We start from the raw sequence: 18926 nt of genomic DNA, 5'->3' as shown, positions 1-18926 counted from the left end.
TACCCTGGGAGAAGAAAAGGGAAATGACTAGAAGAGGCTGAAGAAGAAGGAACTTCTGAGGAGCTGATACTATGTTTTTCCTTTATTTGGATGCTGATCAGTTTGTGTTGAGTGCATTCCATTCGCAAAAAAATACACTGAGCTATACATGTATGAGATATATACTTTTCTCTGTGTATTATAATTTTTTAAAGTAAAAGAATTCAAACTCCACAAAACTATAAAGCATAAAATTTTATGTTACAATTCTGGATTCAAAGTCATACAGGGTACAAATAGGTTAATGCAGAATAAAGGTTTATATCTAAGATTTACTAGACTGGACAGTGTATATTCTAAAATTCAGTTTTTAGGGGTTTTCTAGGACAGGGAGTTAACATTCAAGTTCATGTTTTAATTGCACTAGAAATCATCATTGACATAGAGTGGGAAGGATATCAAGTACAAAGACATAACCACTGTTTTGTAAGCCTTGTTCTATCATTCATGGACTAAGCCTGGCACCTAATTAATGTACTTTATAGGCTATCGATAAAATGGGAAAATAACACTGGCAACATCTTCAGAGAGTTGGTACAAAGATTTCAAAAGGCTGCTTATAGAGAAAATATATGAGCTAATACTGTACTATATCTGTATATAAATAAGTGATTTTGTAAAGCCCCTTCCAAAAAAAACTAAGGTAGGATTCCTAGCATGCATTGAAGACTGTCAAAAAATCAAGCCTGGGCATTTTTGTGTCCTAATATCCCAGATCTTATCATTAGAAAATTATTCATCTAAACTGCCTACTTATTCATTCTACTCTTGTTTACACTTCCTCCTGTTCTGAGCCAGGAACCCAGTAGGTAGGGCAGGGGAGGAGAAAGGAGCTGTGTGCTTATTGGAAGCAGTCGAGGGTCCCCAGGGAACCGTTCTGGAGGAATCTCTGTTCGTCTTAAGAATTGTCTCACACTCTCAGACTTTCCAAGAAATGTTAAAAAGTGTAAAGTCTCCTTAAACTTCAATGTTGGCAACCAATGCAAATAAAAAACCACTATATATAGTTGGGCTGGGGATTTAGCTCAGTGGTTCTGCCGCTTGCCTTGCAAGTGCAAGGACCCGAGTTTGATCACGGTTACCAAAAAAAAAAACCACTATATATAGCAAAAAAATTAAGTCTGCAGGTCAGATCACATCCATGGGATACCAGCTACAATCTTTAAATTCTTGGTTGCCTATGACATCAGATTTTAATCTCTAAAGGCTTCCTTCTTTCTAGGCACCAATCCCTTACTTCACTCCTAATTCTGTATTTAAACCACTGAAAATATTTCAGTTTAACTTTGATAGACAAGCCCACAAAAATGAATGAAATGTTCAGGCTAGAGGATATATTAGAGGTAGGCATTTTTATTCTCACTTTCTGATTTCTTTTTTACTATTTCTCACCATTCTCCTTCAACAGTTTATTTCCTTTTATACTTCCCATGAGAATTATTTTTTTATTTATTTTGAAAACAATGTTAGGACACAGAGGGAAATGTGTGGAGTAACACCACATACGTGTGATCAGTCTTTCACTATACTTCAAACTTTGAGGGGCATCACCAACCTATGTGTGGTGTACAACAGAGTTTCACTCTGTCTCACACTTAAGGGACGTCATCATCATAATCCACATCATTCCCATAGATCTATTTTTCTGTCAATTTTTTTGGTTATTGTATTTAAATAAAAGTCAAGTTCATAGGACTAAACTCATATACTTCAGTCAGTGACCTGGAGATTCTGGAGTGTAACTTTGTACTTGACTTGGTGTGACAGGAACATGAATGACATAGGTTACCACTTTCTGAGTGCCTGTAACATGTCTCAGATGCAAAGATAATTTAATTATTAAAAGACCCTTCCTTTATTAAATGAGGGAAAATATGACTCAGAAAGGTAAAAAAGCAAACAGCAAAACTTAAAAAATTAAAACCTTTCCCATGTTTCCAGGGCTAATCAGTGAACAGCCGGGGTTTGAATTCAAGTGTACTAGACTCCAGAGTCCATGATCTTTACAAACTCTGCGCAAAAAGCCAAGCATGGTGGTGCATGCCTGTAATCCCAGCACTCGGGAGGTAAGGCAGGAGGACCACCGTGAGTTCGAGGCCAGCCTGGGCTTCATAGTGAGGTCAAGACCAGCCTGAACTAACAGTGAGACTCTGTCTGAAAAAAAAACCAAAACAAATAAACAAAAAGTATAGAACTCATTAAATGTTTAGGGGCCGGGGATGTAGCTCAGTGGCGCTGTATTGGCCTGGCAAGTGCAAGGTCCTGAGTTTGATCTCTGGTACCAAACAAAAACAAAAACAAAACAACAACAAAAAACTCTGCCCCAAATAATTTAAAGTATATAAGGGCTTCCCTCATAGTTGTGTGTTCCCCTTCACGAATCTTTAAGGCATTGTAGAATCTTCATTGGGTTCATAAGCTCCCACCAATAACATTCTATTCTTATGTACCATTGTATACATTAACAGTAAATAAAAATTTAGGGATGTTTCCCCCAGTCTCAAGTTTCTGGAATATACATCTCCCTTCCTAAATTGAGAAATATGCCAGGTGCACTCTATGTCTGATATTTATTTTTTTTAGAATTTAGTCCCAATGCTACTTCTCTGCAAAGCAGACTTCCTGGAGCTCATTCTTTGTTGCCAATATGGGTTCTGGCCTGGTTCTTACCAGGCCTCCTCCCAGAGCTCTTCTCTGCAGCTTCTTCTACTACTTTTTTCTCCTGGAAATCCCTTTCTTTGCTTGGGCAGCACCTGTCTATCCTAGGTGAGCACCTGCCACCTCTTCCACTAATTTTGTTTTCTCACCTCCCCCACACATATTCATGTTTCCCTGAATCCTTTCTTCAGTTCTCTTTTCGCACTAGGAATATTTCCTCTCATACAAATCCAGTTTTAGCTATATATATAAGCTGGTGATACTCAGCTATAACCCTGAGCTCCAGACACATACAAGTACCTGCCTAATGAACAGAGACCATCCTGGAGACCATCCAAAATCACCAAGTCCAAAGCCATCTTCCAAATGTACTCCTACTCCCCTATTTTCAGTCCTGGTGATTAACCCTCTTTCTACTCAATTCTTTAGGCCAGAAATGAGGAAGGGTTGCCTTTTTCCCTCCTGCCTAGCTACTTCTTTCTACTAAGCCTTCCAATTCTATCCCTAAATCTCTTTCCATGTTAAGATCCCCAAGTCTTCATTCCCACTGTCCTAGTTCAGGTCCTCTTCATTCTTTACCTAGTCTACTCTAACTGCCCTCTAACTAGGGTTCCTGACTCATCCTGTTCCTTAAGTTCACCCTCCATTTTGCTGCCATAATGATTTTACAAAAACCCAAGTATGGTCAACTTATTCATTCCTTTTAACATCTTTCACAAACACATAAAGACCTTTGCCTCTCTAAGACAAAAGTATTCTCTAAGCTACTATCACCTCACTCTCTTGACTCCCATCACCCTCAAAAGCCCCCATCCCCTTGGCCCCTTTGTCTGGTTATATTTTACTTGATATGACTCAGTTCAAGCTTCCCCTCTCACTTCTGGGAGGCCCTTTCTTAACTGTTTTTTGTGATGGCTGAAGTTCCACTCTTAACACACTCTCCTGTATTAGTATATTTCCTGCTCAGCCAGTAGAGCTCCTTGAGATCAGGATCCACATCTTATTCCCTGCATACCCAAAACACAAAACCCTTCATCTCATTAAAGGATTTAATGGAGAAAAGCCATAGAGTTTAGGTCATGCTTTTATTTTTCGACAGCTCTGTATGAGAACATAGGGGTACCAAGAAATAATGGCCATTTTTAAGAAATATTTAAGGCAGAGCTACATTGGTATTCTCTGGAAAATATTACCTAAAGTTCCTGGCAGCTAAGATGGCCACAGGAAATGGATTATAAGCTGTTCTCACTTCTTGAGATCTACCTCACTTGGTGACGCTTCTCTTTTTGGTGTTGAGTACATAAATATTTGTTGAATGAATAATATAAACCAAATATTAAGCTATGTGTCAGATACTGGCACTAAGTTTACACAATAAAAAGAATGAAGCAAGGGATTACAGCACCTTCCTCCATGGTGCATTTTATTTTTTATATATACATGTATAGCAAGTTTATTTCTATAATGAATTAATAAAGGACATTTCAGTTATACTCACCTCGAGTGCTGCTGTCCATCAGCAGCAGGTGCTTCTGGGTACTCCTTTGCAGCTTACCTTAAATTCTTTGTCTGCCAGAGTCCTCATTAGGAAACTCAATGGATTATACACATACAACTCACACTTCCCTCAGCAATGATCAGTAATAAACTACAGTAAAAGCTTGAGTAACCAACAGATGGGAACAATAAAGAAGGAACCAGTTATATTAATCTATATAACCAAGTATAACTCATGAGGGACAAAATGATCTCATTCTTAATTTCCTTTTCTCTAAGATATATGAGTTATAAATATGTAAATCACTTCTATTCATGAAAGTCTTAGTTCTTTCATCCCCTATGGCATCCTACTACTAACCACTAATAAAGTCCTTTCCGTTAACATTATAAGGCACTAGGCCTGACACGTACACGATTAAATACATTCATGGCACAGTGAGCACAAACAGTAGCATGCTTAGTTTAAGATCATTGCAAGTATAAGTTACGTAAAAGTGGGGTAATTTGGGTGAATCAAGACTATTGAGGAAAAGGAACTGGCAATTCTGGTTCTGGCAAAGCTCTAGCTGGTGTTCCTACAGAATCACTTACATTACCCATTCTAATTCTACACTTTTACAGATGAAGAAACTGAAGCCTGCAAAGGCTCAGAAAGTGGCCCAGGTTGATGCAATATGAAAGTACAAAGCTATACTAGGGCCCTGGTCTCAAAATGACTAGGCCAGTACTCTTTTGACTTGAATATTATGCCCACAGGAGCTACTCCCTCTAAAGAGCACACAAAGATGTTGGCCAGGGAAATGTAAAGAAATGGGTATTTAAAAGTTCAAATACCGAGATGGGTATACTTTAGAACATCATTTCAGTATCTGTGGTTATCTTCTCATGAGAAGATGAATGCTCCTACCTTCAACATTAATAACTTGGGGGCCGGGGATTTAGCTCAGTGGTTCTGGCACCTGCCTCACAAGCGCAAGGTCCCAAGTTCGATCCCCGGTACCAAAAAAAAAAAAAAAAAAGTAAAACATTAGTAACTTGAGTCTAAGAGTTTCTCTTCTTCATGGAATGTGCTTATAAATTTCATTTATGAATGCCATCTGTCATCCATCTTAATCACTTTAAGTCTACTTTTTAAACAACAATATTTGGCACATATACATTATCACAGTATTAATCCTACTCTACAAACACTTAATAGATGTGGCAGAATTTGGTCAAGGATTGCAATGCCAAATCAATGAAAGTGATACTTTGATTCACAAACTCAATTCTCTCTACAATTCTGGTCACAAACTGAACTAGATGAGAACCAAATCAAATTTTCCCATGAGGTCAACATGGAACCTAACCACTGAATTTGACTCAGTTCTCGCCCAACTTGGTTTGTGAACAGAACCACAGAAAGAATCAAGTTCATGAACCAAGATAGTACTGTATTTGGTTAGTGAAAGCTTCCAGAGATCCTTGCAGCTAAGATACAATTTACAACTGTTCCTAGGAAATATTTTACTTAATTTAATTCTAGTCTTTTTTCTTATATTCTTTCTCACTCACAGGGAATCAAATGTACAAAGAATTCAGCTACACAAAATTCACTGGAAGTTTACCATCAAAATTTTCCTTGATAAAAGTGTAAGAAATCTCTCATGTTCAAACAGGAAAGTGACTAGTAAAGGAGGTCAACTGAAAAAGGAACTATGAGTACACAAGAATCAAACAAACTAGCTATATTACACACACTGAAAAATTTTAAAGAAAGACTGAAATTACTCTAGTGGAAATCTAGCATCTCTAAAATCCAATATCTAATATTAGTTTTTCTTTTCATAAAAAATTACTGACTGTAAGCATGTAATCTTTATTTTAACTGAAACATTCTGACATGCAACAGACAAATTGAGAATTACAGAATAGTCAATGAAGAATACATTGAAGGCACATAACAGACATGAAGAATGAGGGTTCTAACAGTACTGTTAAAGCTCAGAATTTAGAAGACTTCAGAAATACAGAATTACAGAAGACAGAGACAGTAAACCTATCACATTTTAAGAGTAAATGACATTTTATAAAAAACTAAATTAATTTTAAAGTATAGATTTCTTTCTTAAAAGTGTTTTTATACAAATAAAATGATAGTGCAAATCAGCCTGTCAAAATGAAAAGAATGTAAGAGTTAGAAGAGACTATAGTAATTGTATCATCTCTTCCACTCCATTTTACAAATGAGAAAAGTGAGGCTCATTAGTAACTTTGGCTGATAAACATTTAAAGTTTTCTATACTCTCAAATAATACATTAATTTAATTAATTTCTATTTCATTATACTGACATCTGCCTAGACAGTAACTTAAAGATATTATATTATGATCTAAGTACTCTGAAACTTTGTAGATTTTGGTCTAAAAAAGTCAAGAATAGAACTATTCCTTTAAAATGTAAATTCCTCATTTTCATTTTAGAATACCATCCATTCTTATAAAATTATTCTATGTGGCAGGTAAGCTATAATCAAAGACCAAAAACAATGTGCTAGTGAGTTTATAAGATGTCAGAAATTTTGATAACCCTTAAGGATCTGTACTTTACTTGGTTTTTTTGGTACCAGGATTTGAACTCAGGACCTTGTGTTTGCCAGGCAGGTGCAGCACCAATGAACTAAATCCCTGACTCACCTTCCTTCTCTTTCTCTCTCTCTCTCTCTCTCATTCTCTCTCTCTCTCTCTCTCTCTCTCTCTCTCTCTGGCCCAGGCTGGCCTCAAACTCAAGGTGATCCTCCTGCCTCAGCTTCCCAAGTGCTGGGATTACAGGTATGCACTACCGCACCTGGCAATTGTTTCTTTTTTTTTTTTTTTTTTGGTACCGGGGATCGAACTCGGGACCTTGAACTTGCTAGGCAGGCGCCGGAACCAATGAGCTAAATCTCTGGCCCCAATTGTTTCTTTACTACACGTAAAACAACCATGATACAAAACTAGCTTAATAAAATGTAAGGAGTGCCTATTACATGAAAGACACTCAAATGATCTGGCTGGCTACAGTCAAGTCAAATTTAAAGGTGGTTATTTCAATTCCAAATAATGTGGTAATACATTATTCCAGAATTTTTTGGAACCTGGTTGTGTACTGTCTAAAAGTTGTTTTGGCTGCTCTGCCATTTTGAACCTCTGCTCTTTCCCCTTTCCCTCTGGGTTGGCAATCAGCTTTCTTTGATATGGTCTATGTTTGTTATATTTCATAGATCGTTTTATTTTGCTCACATTTGATTTTTCTCCATCACCCTGCCTTTCATTCTTTTTACCTTTCTCTTGGTACTTCCCCTCTTCTCCCTTACTGTTTACTTCTCCCTCCTTTTTCCCATCTGTCCCATTTTCTTCCCCTTCCCTTTCTCCTTCCTCCCCTTCTTCCCCTTCCTCCCCTTCTTCCTCTCTTTCCTCCCCCTCTCCTTTTCCTTTCTCTCCTTCTCCCTCTTCTGCCTCTTCTTCCTGTCTTTCCTCCCCTTCTCCTTCTTCCCCTTCTTCCTCTACTCCTTCTTCTTCCTTCTCTCCTTCATCATCTTCCCCCTCCCCTTCATCATCTTCCCCCTCCCCTTCATCTTCCTTTTCTCCTTTCTCTTCTTCCTCTTCATCCTCCTCCATTCCTTCCCCCTTTCCTCCTTCTCCTTCCTCCTCCTCCCCCTCTGCTTCTTCACTGTCCTTCCTCCTCGCTCCTTCCTTCTCCCCTTCTTCCTTTTCCTCATCTCTTCCCTCCTGTACCTCCTCTCCTTCAGTCTCTTTCTCCTTCCCCTCCTTTCCCCTCTCCCTCTCTCCCTCTTCTGTCCTTTCTCTTTCTTCTTTTCCTCCTCCCTTTCTCTCCTCCTCCTCCTCTTCCTCTTCACCCTCTCCTTGCTCCTCCACTTCCCCTTCCTCCATCTCTTGGTTTCTTTCTTCCTGGTAGCCTTTGTCTCTTTCTAATTCCTCCTGTTCTTCATCATTCCCTTCCTCCTCCTCCTCCCCTTCTAGGTCCTTTTCTTCCTTATCCAGTTTCTCTATTTCTGCTGCTCCCTTATCTTTATCCCCCTCCTCCCTTAGCCACTGCTCCACTCCTGAACTACCCTCTTCCCAGATTTCATCCCCTCCACCTTTAGGCCCATCTTCTGCCTCTCCCCCTGACTCTTCCTCACCTTCACTCACCGCTGCTCTGTCTGTACAGTCATCTGACAGGGTCTCTGCTTCCAACTTTCTTCCTCCTTGAACCTCCACGTTTTTCTTATGTGCCTCTACCACTTGCTCCTTTACTGAAATTTCTTCTAAATCCTCTGCTTCTTCCTGTTCCTGTGGTATTACTGGCAAGTTATTATACTTAAAATTATATTCAGCCACGAAACTAGATACTCTGAGATTAGAATTAAGTTCTTGCTTGTTCAGTTGTCTTTTGAGCCACAAGTCGTGGTCAGTTTCCACTTTATCATCATTATGTTCACTACTAAATTCTATTGACTTGGGCTGCTGGAAACTGTCAGCTTTACCCTGCTGAATGTGGCTTTCATGTTTCATGTAACTCTCTGGCTCTTCCATCAATTCTGTTTCACTGTTAAAGATCACATCTTGCTTCCTACTTTTCCTTTCCTTAACAAAACCCTCATTTTCTTCATTCTCAGTATTCATGTCTTTATCTGATAAACCATCAAATAATGTATCATATTTTACACATTTTAGATTCTTTTCCCCTTTTCTTATACCATTCAGATCTGTCTCTTCCATCAGCTCAGTTTTCTTCTCAGAGATTATTTCTTCTGCATCATTTTCCTTTTCTATTTCTTTAGCATCAAGTTGATGAACACCACTTTTATTTTCATGACTAAGTATCTCTTTTTGCAAATACTTTTCATTGGTGCGGATCTGAGGCCCCACCTGATCTGAGCCATTACCTACTTTCTCATTTGAAAATGCTTCCAAAGTCTCAGCTGCTTGCATCATGAGGATCCCTTTTGCTACCTCTTTATATGCTTTCTCTTTTTCCATTTTTGACATTTCTTCATTTTCATATTCATTACTATCATCACTTTCAGTACAAGCTGTATCCCGCATCAGTTTCTCAACTGTGTCTTGATTCTGTAAATGTTTTGAAGTAACTGTCATACTACTATTAGTGAACAAAAGTAACTTATCATCTATAAAGTATTACTGGCAAGATTTTACATTTTTATAAGTTTTACTAAGAAAATAAAAATTTCTACTTTTACTAGTCATTTTGCTGAGGTTTTGTTTCCTTCAGGGATAATTTGTGCCACTCTCTAGGTGTATAGTACTTCTAATTTTGATTTAGTAATACAAATCTGTTTAACTTTCAATTCTTAGCACATGCATTAATTTCTCCATTAATAATGGTACCATTCATATTTATTCTCTGCTCCTTAATCTGAATCAATCCCTATATGATTCGTTTCCAGACCCTCTTTGGAAGATTATTTTTAAAAATTTACATTGTTCTTGAAGCTCAGTATGTTTTCTACCTTCTGTTGTCATTTTTATTTGTAATTTTGATTAGTTTCTTAAGTCCATGAAATTCACAAAATTAAAGAAAATGAAAATTAAACAAATAGCTGATTTCTACAGATAAAACTTAAATGAAAAGTATACATAAAAATTTTAATCTACATATTAAGTAATAATGAATGCATTTTTTTAAAAATCACTAACAAAAAACACTCAAGGTAAAATGTAAGATTTGTATAAAAACTATGATATCAAACATTAAGATCTGAATAATACATTAACAATATGAAATGATTTCCTGTTGAACAAAATAAGGCAAACCCAAATTGTTGAACCAAATTCTCCAAGCTAACAGACTCAAAGATCTACTAAATTTAAGTCTCTGGGTGGTAAAACCTCACTAAATAAAATTTATAAATTGTACTGAGAAAGGCCTACAAAGAGGTTTATTTTTTTCCCAAAGAAATTATTAAAACAGGACAAGTTACAAATTAATAAGCTAATACATATTAATGGTATAATATAGTATTACAAATATCTTTTACTCAGTAAAATAGATCTAGTAAAGCCTAAACAGAGTATGCAAAGTATGAAATATATACATACATATAAATACAAATATATATATGCATGCTCATAAGGAAGAGCTTTCCTCTATCTGTTCACGTTCTGTTCTTTAGAATCTGACAACTTGAAAGTTCTTTTGAGATCTCTAAGAGATATAGTCTGCTCAACTGTCAGAATTCATTTCTAAATGTATGTGCCTTTCTGTAGGATTATAAAGCAGCACACAAAAGGCAAAACTTAGAATGCAAGAAAAAAAGTCACAAGAAAGATGACTGCTTTGGAAGTATAGACTAATAAGGATTGGCTCAAACTGTATGTAATTTAGCAAGATTGTCTTCAGTTTCACTGGTATTGATTTTAAGGACTTGTAGTAATAGCATATGTACTAGCAATATAATTAAATGTTTTTGATAGCCTTTGTTCCTCAATTCATTTTTCTGCTTTATTTTCCTAATCCCCAAACTCCCCATTATTTCACTCCATTGGCCCTTAATGCCAAGAAAAGAAAGAATTTCGAGGTAGGTCTTTATTTCTCCAGGATTATGGAAACCAGACTATTCCTTTCTTTTGCTATTCATTATTAATTAAAAGTCTCTTTTACTCATGAACAATTTTTAATTTCCAAGTTTATTTTAATCATGTTTGTATGCTATCCATTCCTTGATAAAACCCAATCCAAAAACTGGAAACATCATGCTTGCTTCTGCAGCACATATACAAAAGTGGAAATGTGATTAACAAATTTGTTCACTAAAATCACAACATTTTAAGCTAGAAAAGATGTTAATATCATCCAGTAAAGTCAACCTAGTATCATTACTCAAAGTCATACTCAATCAAAGTCAGAGAGCCACTCTGATAAACAGTAGCCTCTTCTTATAAAACTGCATTTATAATCTATTGCTTGACAACAAGAAAACTATAGCTATTCCAGCATTGAAATTCTATCAATTTTGTTGTATCACAGAAAATACATACCAACAGAACAAGCCAAATGGAGGTCATCTACATTGTACTCCTCCGTTTTTTCAATTCTGAAGTAAATGCTTACCTTTCTTGTATTCTTTCCATAAATCTAAGAAAAATAAACTGTCCATATTCATTATAATAAAAATAACTCTCCATATTATACCTTTTGTTTTTGAATTGGCGAAAATTGTAATGACTTGTCATTGGAGTTCAGGCTCATCATGTGTGTCTGAAATAAATAAAAACGTATGTTCCAAAATGAACAAAGACTATATGTATGATTACAAATGCACACATTTTAAATATATATAAATAAAATGAATGCAAAACTGTTCAGATAGTAATATAACCTACTCTCGATAGCCATCCTAATGTGACAGAAACAAATTCTATTGTATGAATTCTACCTCATAAAGTTGGTTAAAAATTAACAAAATGAAACAAAAACAAAGCAGCAGCTTCTTGGAGAACATAGAACGCAAACACACAATCATGATGAACTAAAATTCAAATCAAATTAATATCTGGATAGATGAGGAAGTATTACCATATTTAAGACATCAGTAGTTTCTCCCAAGCTTTCTGAATCTGCTGATGAAATATTTTCTGTCTCTCTGTCTTTTGTCAATTTATCTTGAAAAATGTCTGAATGATTAAAAGGGAAAAAGGAAATCCAGGTTTCAACAGGAAAGTAAAAAGGAACTGTACAAAAAATAGAAATTAGAGCATGAGTGTAATTTTACCAAAGGTCTTAATCTCATGGCAAGAGTTAAACAGAAGTCATTCACAGTAATAACATGTTTTTAAAATTTTCTGAAAGTTTCAAAACTTACACAGCAATGAGACAACTGCTTCATCCACAGGGACAGGCGAACACTATTCCTTTGGGATAAATACTACCCAAGGTTAGCCTTCCTTATATTCTTACCTTGAGTAACTCCACTTACACACTGTACCAGGTTGATATCTATGTGTATGGTCAACTTAACAATGCCAACATATTGTCACGTCATTGTAGCTTTTGTCTTGGTGACACGTATGCATTCTCATTCTCATTCATATTCAGATCCCCCCCCCAATCTCATCTTTTCCTCTGGGGGGAAACAATATGAACAGAGAGGCCTATGTGGTGAGGACATGAAATCTCCTGTCAATGGCCACGTGTCAGTCAAGGCTTCAGATAACTGCAGCCTCATCTGCTAGTACAACTGCAATCCCATGAAAGACCCTAAGCCAGAACAACCCAGCTAGGCTGTAGCAACAAATGACTAGTTCAAGGACCTAGGACCTGTCACAGAAAATTCCAAGTTGCTGCATCATAAAGCAGATAATTAAAAGTCATAAGCTCTATTTGACATTATATTTTTTTTAATTTCTCACTATATCCTCTTCGATCACCTGTCCTTTTATTTGAGGGGAACTCCTTAATGAAGTCTGCTAAAAATGGTGGGGTAAGCTGATCTGTTTTAAATCTATTCATTGAATGAGCAAGTAGTCATTTAGTACTTATTCCATGTGAGATAATATGCAGAGATGACAAACGCTATTTTTTTGTTTTTATTGTTTATATTTGAGGTGTACAACTGTTTTCATATACATATACATTTAATAAAAATTAGCACTGTTGTAATTGCCAAATATTACTAAACCTACAGCCTAGAAGGGAATGTAAAACACATGATATAGGGGAAAGAGAAATCAAATCCAAATGTTTGGAATCAGAAAAGGTTTCACTTACAGAAGCATAGAGGATGAGTAGTGTTCTGACAGAAATGGAGGTGGAAAAGGAAAAAAATGAAGCCTATTCATAATAAACAAAGGAGCAGGGGGAAAAAAGGACATACAGGGAAGCAGCTTGTGTTGAAGGCTTCCCATGTGCCAGTAACATGGGCCTTTATATACGCTAGGTTAACAAGAAAAGTCAGTATTATATTTCATTTTACAAATTCGGGAAAATAAGCTTCAATGACCTTTGTGGAGCCCAGTGTCAATCTCAGATCTGTCTGACTCTGCAGCCCATACTCTTTTCAATAAGTCAGATTATAAATTGCTTAGTTTGAACAAAATTGGGTCAGCACAGTTTTTCTCCAAAAGGCCACATAGTGAATATTTTAGGCTTTGTGAGCCATACAGTCTTGTCCTAACTTAACATCTAATAATGTAGTATGGAAATAGCCATAGGCAATATATGAAAGAATGGATATTGCTGGGTTGCAACAAAACTTTATTTACAAAACAATGTGGATGGCTAGATGTGGCCCATGGACCACAGTTTAGAGATTCCTGATAGAAATAAAAGTTATAAGACAAACATTACTGAGAGATGAAGCAAAAAAAGCAGTTGAAAATGTTATGGGAAAAATCTTCACTGATTTTCATAAATATTAGCAATTCTCTGAACACAGTGAAGCAGGTAAGAATTAAACTGCATTTAAGGAATAGTAACATGAAAAGTGTTACACAGACAGAATGTAGAGGGCAGAGAATTTAAGTTTAGAAAACATAGTGTAATTCATTTATACTGATGGCCTTGTGTCGGACTTGACTGAGAAAACAGACATTACCAAACCTGATCCACCTGTTCTTACCAACAAACACACACAATTACCTACATTTGTATCCAAGTTCTAATTTTCCTGCTAAAATGTAGGGCATCTTTCCTGTAGCAAAGATTGCTGTATATGCCAGCCTCTTCAGTTTTTGGAGAGCTCTGCATCTTGTTTCTTGGGCTACCAAGCTGTTATGAACATCTCCACTGGCATACAAATGTGCTTTAGTATTTCTCACCACTGATCGCACAGTTCTCTCTAGCTGCCAGCCCAGAGGTCTGGGCTACTTCATGACCAAACAGACAAAATAATGACCTAGACAGCCTATCTCCTTTCACTTTCTCATTCCTCATTCATGCCTCAAGTGTTAACCTTCTAGCTTCTTTCCAGATCTTCCCCTGGAACTGCTCTTGTTGAGGTCACTGGTAATCTCTGATACCAAATCCACAGGATATTTTGACCTTTTAAGCTCTTTTTTCTTGACCTTTGAGCAATACTTTGCATTCATGACCCTACTCTCTAATTTCTCTCCTCTCTCCTTATTCGCTGATAAGACTGAGGAAGGTTTCTTTGTTGGTTCTTCCTCTTCTACCCTCTAAATGGTAGATGTATTTTAGAACTACAATATTGGACTCGCTTCTCTTCTGACTTTACTCTCTAGCAGATGATTTCAACAACTGCCATGGATTTTCAATACTGTACCATTTCTGTGTTGATTATTTTCAAGACTGTATCTCTGGTCCAGAGCTCTTTTCTGAACTTTAGGCTTGCATTTTCAACTGCCTGCTTGACATTTCGATTTGCACACCTCACAAACAGAGTCAATTCTTAAATTTCTTCCTCAGACTTGTCAAATGACCTGTTGCTTAGAAATTATCCTTGATTCTCCCTTTATTTCACACCTATGTGTAATCTATTAATAAGTTTACGAAGTCTAGTTGGACCTATGTCTAAAATATATTTCAAATTTGTCCCTTCTTCCCATCTCCACTGCAAACAGTTTGGTCCATACACCATTACCTCTTGGAAAAGGCTGACAAATATTCTTTCTACTTTTTCTATGATCCACACAGAGGCAAAGTAATCATCTTAAAGCGTAAATTGGATTAGAATACATCAGTCTATTCTAACACATTCAAGACAGGGTCATAATTCACATTCACACTGCTGGGCAGCTTGAACCACTGGTGATACACGCGTGACTGTCCCATACATGACTGCACTACTTCTACCACCAGTGGTAGAAGCTGCCCGATAGGACAGTCATGCATGTACCACTAGTGATTCAAGCCGGTGGGAACATATTAAAACCCATTAATTGCTTCCTAATATACTCAAGAAAAACATTCAAATCAAATAGGCCTCTTCTGGCTTATAACATGAAGAATAATTTTTCCCTTTGTCTTTCTCTAAAATCATCTTTTTCTGCTGGGTGCATCACTTCCTAGCCCAACTAGTCATCTTTCCCTTATATATTTCCTCCAAATCTTTGCCTGAAATCCATACATTCTGTCTCTTTGTGTGACTTTCTTATCCTTTTATTTTAGCATAAATGGTTCCTTCTGAGCAAGAACTACCCTGATCCATTTCCTTCCATTATAAAGACTAAAGTCTGCCAATGATTTAGAAAAAGTCACATTATATGTTGGCTATAACTTACAAATTACTTGTTATTATGTGTTTTAATAAAGTCACAACAAGGTAAGGGATGGCTTTTTTTTTTGATCCAGCTACAAAATTATGTATAGCTTCACATTTAAATATCTTAAAGTAGAAAACAACTTTCTCCAAAAGATAAACTTCTCTTTTCCTTTTACACACTGCTTGTCAGAATTTATTCCTATCTTTTCAATGTCCAGGGCTGAAGACTGCCACTGATACTTACTAAAAGAAACCACCAACAGAATGAAACGACAACCCACAGAATGAGAAAAAAATTTTACCAGCTATTCCTCAGACAAAGGACTAATATCTAGAATATATAAAAAACTCAAAAAAAATCAGACCCCCAAATTTAAAGCCCTAATCCAAAAAGGAGCATCTGAAATGTATAAGATACTTCTTAGTTGAAGAAGTACAAAGAGCAAATCAATATATGAAAAAATGTTTAACATCACTGGTCATCTGAGAGATGCAAATTAAAACAACACTGAGATTCCATCTCATTCCAGAAAGAGTGGCTATCATCAAGAAATCAACTAATAACAAATGCCGGTGAGGCTGTGGGGAAAAAGGAACCCTTCTCCAATGTTGGTGGGAGTGTAGACTGGTAGAACCACTGTGCAAATCAGTGTGGAGATTCCTCAAAAAACTAGGATTAGAGGTTCCATTTGACCCAGCTATGTCCCTTCTTGGTATCTTCCTGAAGAATTGAAAGCATCATACCACAGCAATGTATATACATCCATGTTTATAGCAGCACAGTTTGTAATAGCTAAATCTTGGAAACAGCCCAAATGCCCATCAACCAATGAATGGATAAAGAAAATATGGTTCTTATACACAATGGAGTACTACCCTGCCATAAAGGATAAACTTGAGACACTTTTAGGTAAATGGATGCACCTTTGTGAGATAAATCGTATACATACATTTAAATACATACTGTTTCTCTTGTGTGAAAAACCAAAAGGGTAAATAAGGACCAAAATGGATGAAAGATCTTGGGAAGTAGGAAGAAAATGTTCAAATGGGAAGGGGGACAAGGGAGGAGGAAAGGGGGAAGAGAAGGGAAGGAATGGAAAAAGAAAAGAAGGAAACAAATGGAGGCAAAGCTTATGTAAATAAGGAGGAGAAGAAGGGTTGAAGGGAGGGGAGGGGAATGTGTAAAAGAGAAGAATCAAGATATATTATGTAGAAGGCTGGGGATTTAGCACCACGCCTGTCTCACAAGCAAGGTCCTGAGTTTGATCCCTGGTACCAAAAAACAACAACAACAAAAAAAAAAACCAAGATACATTATGTACAGGTGCAAATTCCCTATGATGAATGTGATCATTATGTGTATCAAAAGTATACCAATAAAATTAATTTTTAAAAGAGGAACTATATAAAAGCTGTGGGTCAGATGCAGGAAATTAGTTAATTATCAGATCCTACTTATACTTAATATTCAGTTCCTGTGGCTTTCTCTTGCCTGAGTTCCCAATCCTTTGCTATTTCAACCTTTTACATAGTTTCTTGATCTCGAAGATACTAAAAATGATCTGTGCCACAGGTCTTAATCCTTGATGTGCAGGTTTATCTTAATTCCAAACCTGTTTCTTCTGATCTCATGGTCCTATTTTCCTGTCCTGCACCTGTCATCCAAGCACATATCCTTCAGTAAAATATAGACACCACTAAGATCCACCAATGTCTGTAAACAACATCATGTAGAATGGGTGTATAATAGTAAGAGTTGGGATTACAATTTAAATCATGAAATCTGTATTTAACAGGCAATGACGTAGAGGTGTTAATAATCATATCTATTCCAAAACTGTGACCATTAGATAACAATATGTACTAATAATTGCTAATGTAATATAAGTGGTTTTTCTTAATGTTAATCTTTCTCATCTTTAAACACCATACTGTTGAGCCATCTCATCTTTGTATAACATTACTGTTCCTTTGTGTTAGTTTTTATGTTTCTTTCACTTCCCTTTGTAGTAACAGAACTGTTCCTAATTCCTAAGAGATGATGGAGGATTCAGTATGTAAAGATTTTTGTCATGCATTGCCACTGTGAAATACTTGGTGTTTCCTATTTACTTTGTTGTTTTATTTTTTGGTTATGTTTTGAAATACAGTCATGTTTTGTTTTATAAAAAAAAATCATATTTATTAAGGGGTTTTTAGAGGGGCTGAGCTCAATGCTAAGTGTTTTACATACCTGATTTCACTGAATGCTCACAATCACTCTCTGAGGCAGGGATTAATAGACCCATTTCAAAGATAAGGAAAATGAGGCTTAGATTAAGTCAGCCACACAGTAAAAGTCAAGAGTTGGATACAAGCCCAGATCAAGTGAACTCCATACACCATACTTTGAACCACTATGCATTACTACCTAAGTATGGAATTTCACATAGTCCCAGAAAACCTGAAAATACAGATCCACTTCATTTATTAGCTAAGTGACCTTAGACAGGTCACTCAATCTCTTCAAGCCTTGCTTTTCTCATTTATAAAATGAAGACTATAACTTCCACTTATGTCATGGAGTTCCTTCAGGGTGTAAAAAAGGTAATATAAAGGAAGATTCCATAAATATTAACCATTGCTATATAAACAGATATGCTGTAGTGGTTCCATGTCACTCTTAGGGCCACTGACAGTGCTTTCTTTTTTGTAAGCATATTCCTGGACATGAATTCACATGAGAGATGTCAAGCTCTTATTAGGGAGAGGACAATGTAATGAACTAGAAAAGAATCTTAAGATAAACGTGAAAGCAATAGGAATAAAACACACATTTCTCCTGAAAGTAGGCAAGGTAGGAAATATTACCTGGCTCAAGTGGCTCCATAGGGTCAAAGGTATTTTTCTCTGAGAGGTTACTCACAGACAAACTGAAAGGGACTAAAGCAGGGGCAAAAGAAGCAGGTGCTGTAGCAGTCCCCTCTAATGGAGGTAGTGTTCGCATCATTTGAATAGGATCTGGGGATCTCTCCTTTAAAACAAATAGGTTAAATGAACTGTCAGATGACATTACATATAACATTGGCATAAATTTCCCTGCAGTTGCTAAAAATATTTATGAGAAAGACTTCAAAGTCTGCCAACATTTCACAAATACTCTTTTTTTCTTTTTTTCTTTTTCTTTTGGTGGCCGTTACACTGAGCCACATCCCCAGCCTGTTTTTGAGACAAGGTTTTGCTGAGTCACTAAGCTGCCTAGGCTGGACTTGAACTTGTGATCCTCCTGCATCGGCCTCCCCGAGTGCTAGGATTATAGACTTGCACAATCACACCCAGCTCATTTACCTAATAATCCCCAGGAATTCAAAAATGTTTTGTTCTGTTGTCTCTGTATCTTAGTTACTCTAAACTGTTTTTCACATGTTGGGGAATAAGTGTGTGTGCATTTTCTTTGTAAAACAAAATATTCTTCTTAGTAGTAAAAAGCCAGAGTTAACCTTTTAATTTTAAAAGGAATGAGTTTTAGAACTTGAAGTAATTT

At 36.5% G+C, this 18926-nt stretch overlaps 2 protein-coding genes across 12 annotated transcripts in view; both read right to left on the bottom strand.

The window, feature by feature from the left end:
• Window positions 1–18926, bottom strand: part of LOC101708200 (X-linked retinitis pigmentosa GTPase regulator) — a 126914-nt gene that overhangs the window by 76218 nt on the left and 31770 nt on the right. For 8 of the 11 annotated variants that reach the window (XR_015442437.1, XM_087189859.1, XM_087189860.1 and 5 more), the window contains 4 exons: window positions 18254–18416; window positions 11758–11855; window positions 11374–11439; window positions 9111–9290 (listed from right to left, as the gene is read on the bottom strand). Coding sequence is in view for 9 of the 11 variants with exons in the window: in XM_087189859.1 (XP_087045985.1) it covers window positions 9111–9290; window positions 11374–11439; window positions 11758–11855; window positions 18254–18416 (507 nt within the window). In the remaining 2 variants the exon portion in view is untranslated. Of the gene's footprint in view, window positions 1–5104; window positions 5157–8359; window positions 8511–9110; window positions 9291–11373; window positions 11440–11757; window positions 11856–18253; window positions 18417–18926 lie in introns of all 11 variants that reach the window. The other 3 variants (XM_087189864.1, XR_015442438.1, XM_087189863.1) reach the window with 3 other exon arrangements.
• Window positions 5111–8353, bottom strand: LOC147824345 (uncharacterized). Its single transcript, XM_087189865.1, has one exon. It carries the CDS (start codon window positions 8106–8108, stop codon window positions 7260–7262), a length of 849 nt encoding a protein of 282 aa, XP_087045991.1. The 5' UTR covers window positions 8109–8353; the 3' UTR covers window positions 5111–7259.

This window comes from Heterocephalus glaber, unplaced genomic scaffold (assembly GCF_053883595.1).
Source record: "Heterocephalus glaber isolate CG9 unplaced genomic scaffold, H.glaber_assembly_v1.0 deba00001547, whole genome shotgun sequence".
Classification (NCBI taxonomy): Eukaryota; Metazoa; Chordata; class Mammalia; order Rodentia; family Bathyergidae; genus Heterocephalus; species Heterocephalus glaber.
This window is presented reverse-complemented; position numbering and strand designations above follow the sequence as displayed.

Bases quoted from the DNA above. Each gene is read 5' to 3' on its own strand.
- LOC147824345 (XM_087189865.1), bottom strand. From the start codon at position 8,108: ATGGAGGAAGGGGAAGTGGAGGAGCAAGGAGAGGGTGAAGAGGAAGAG.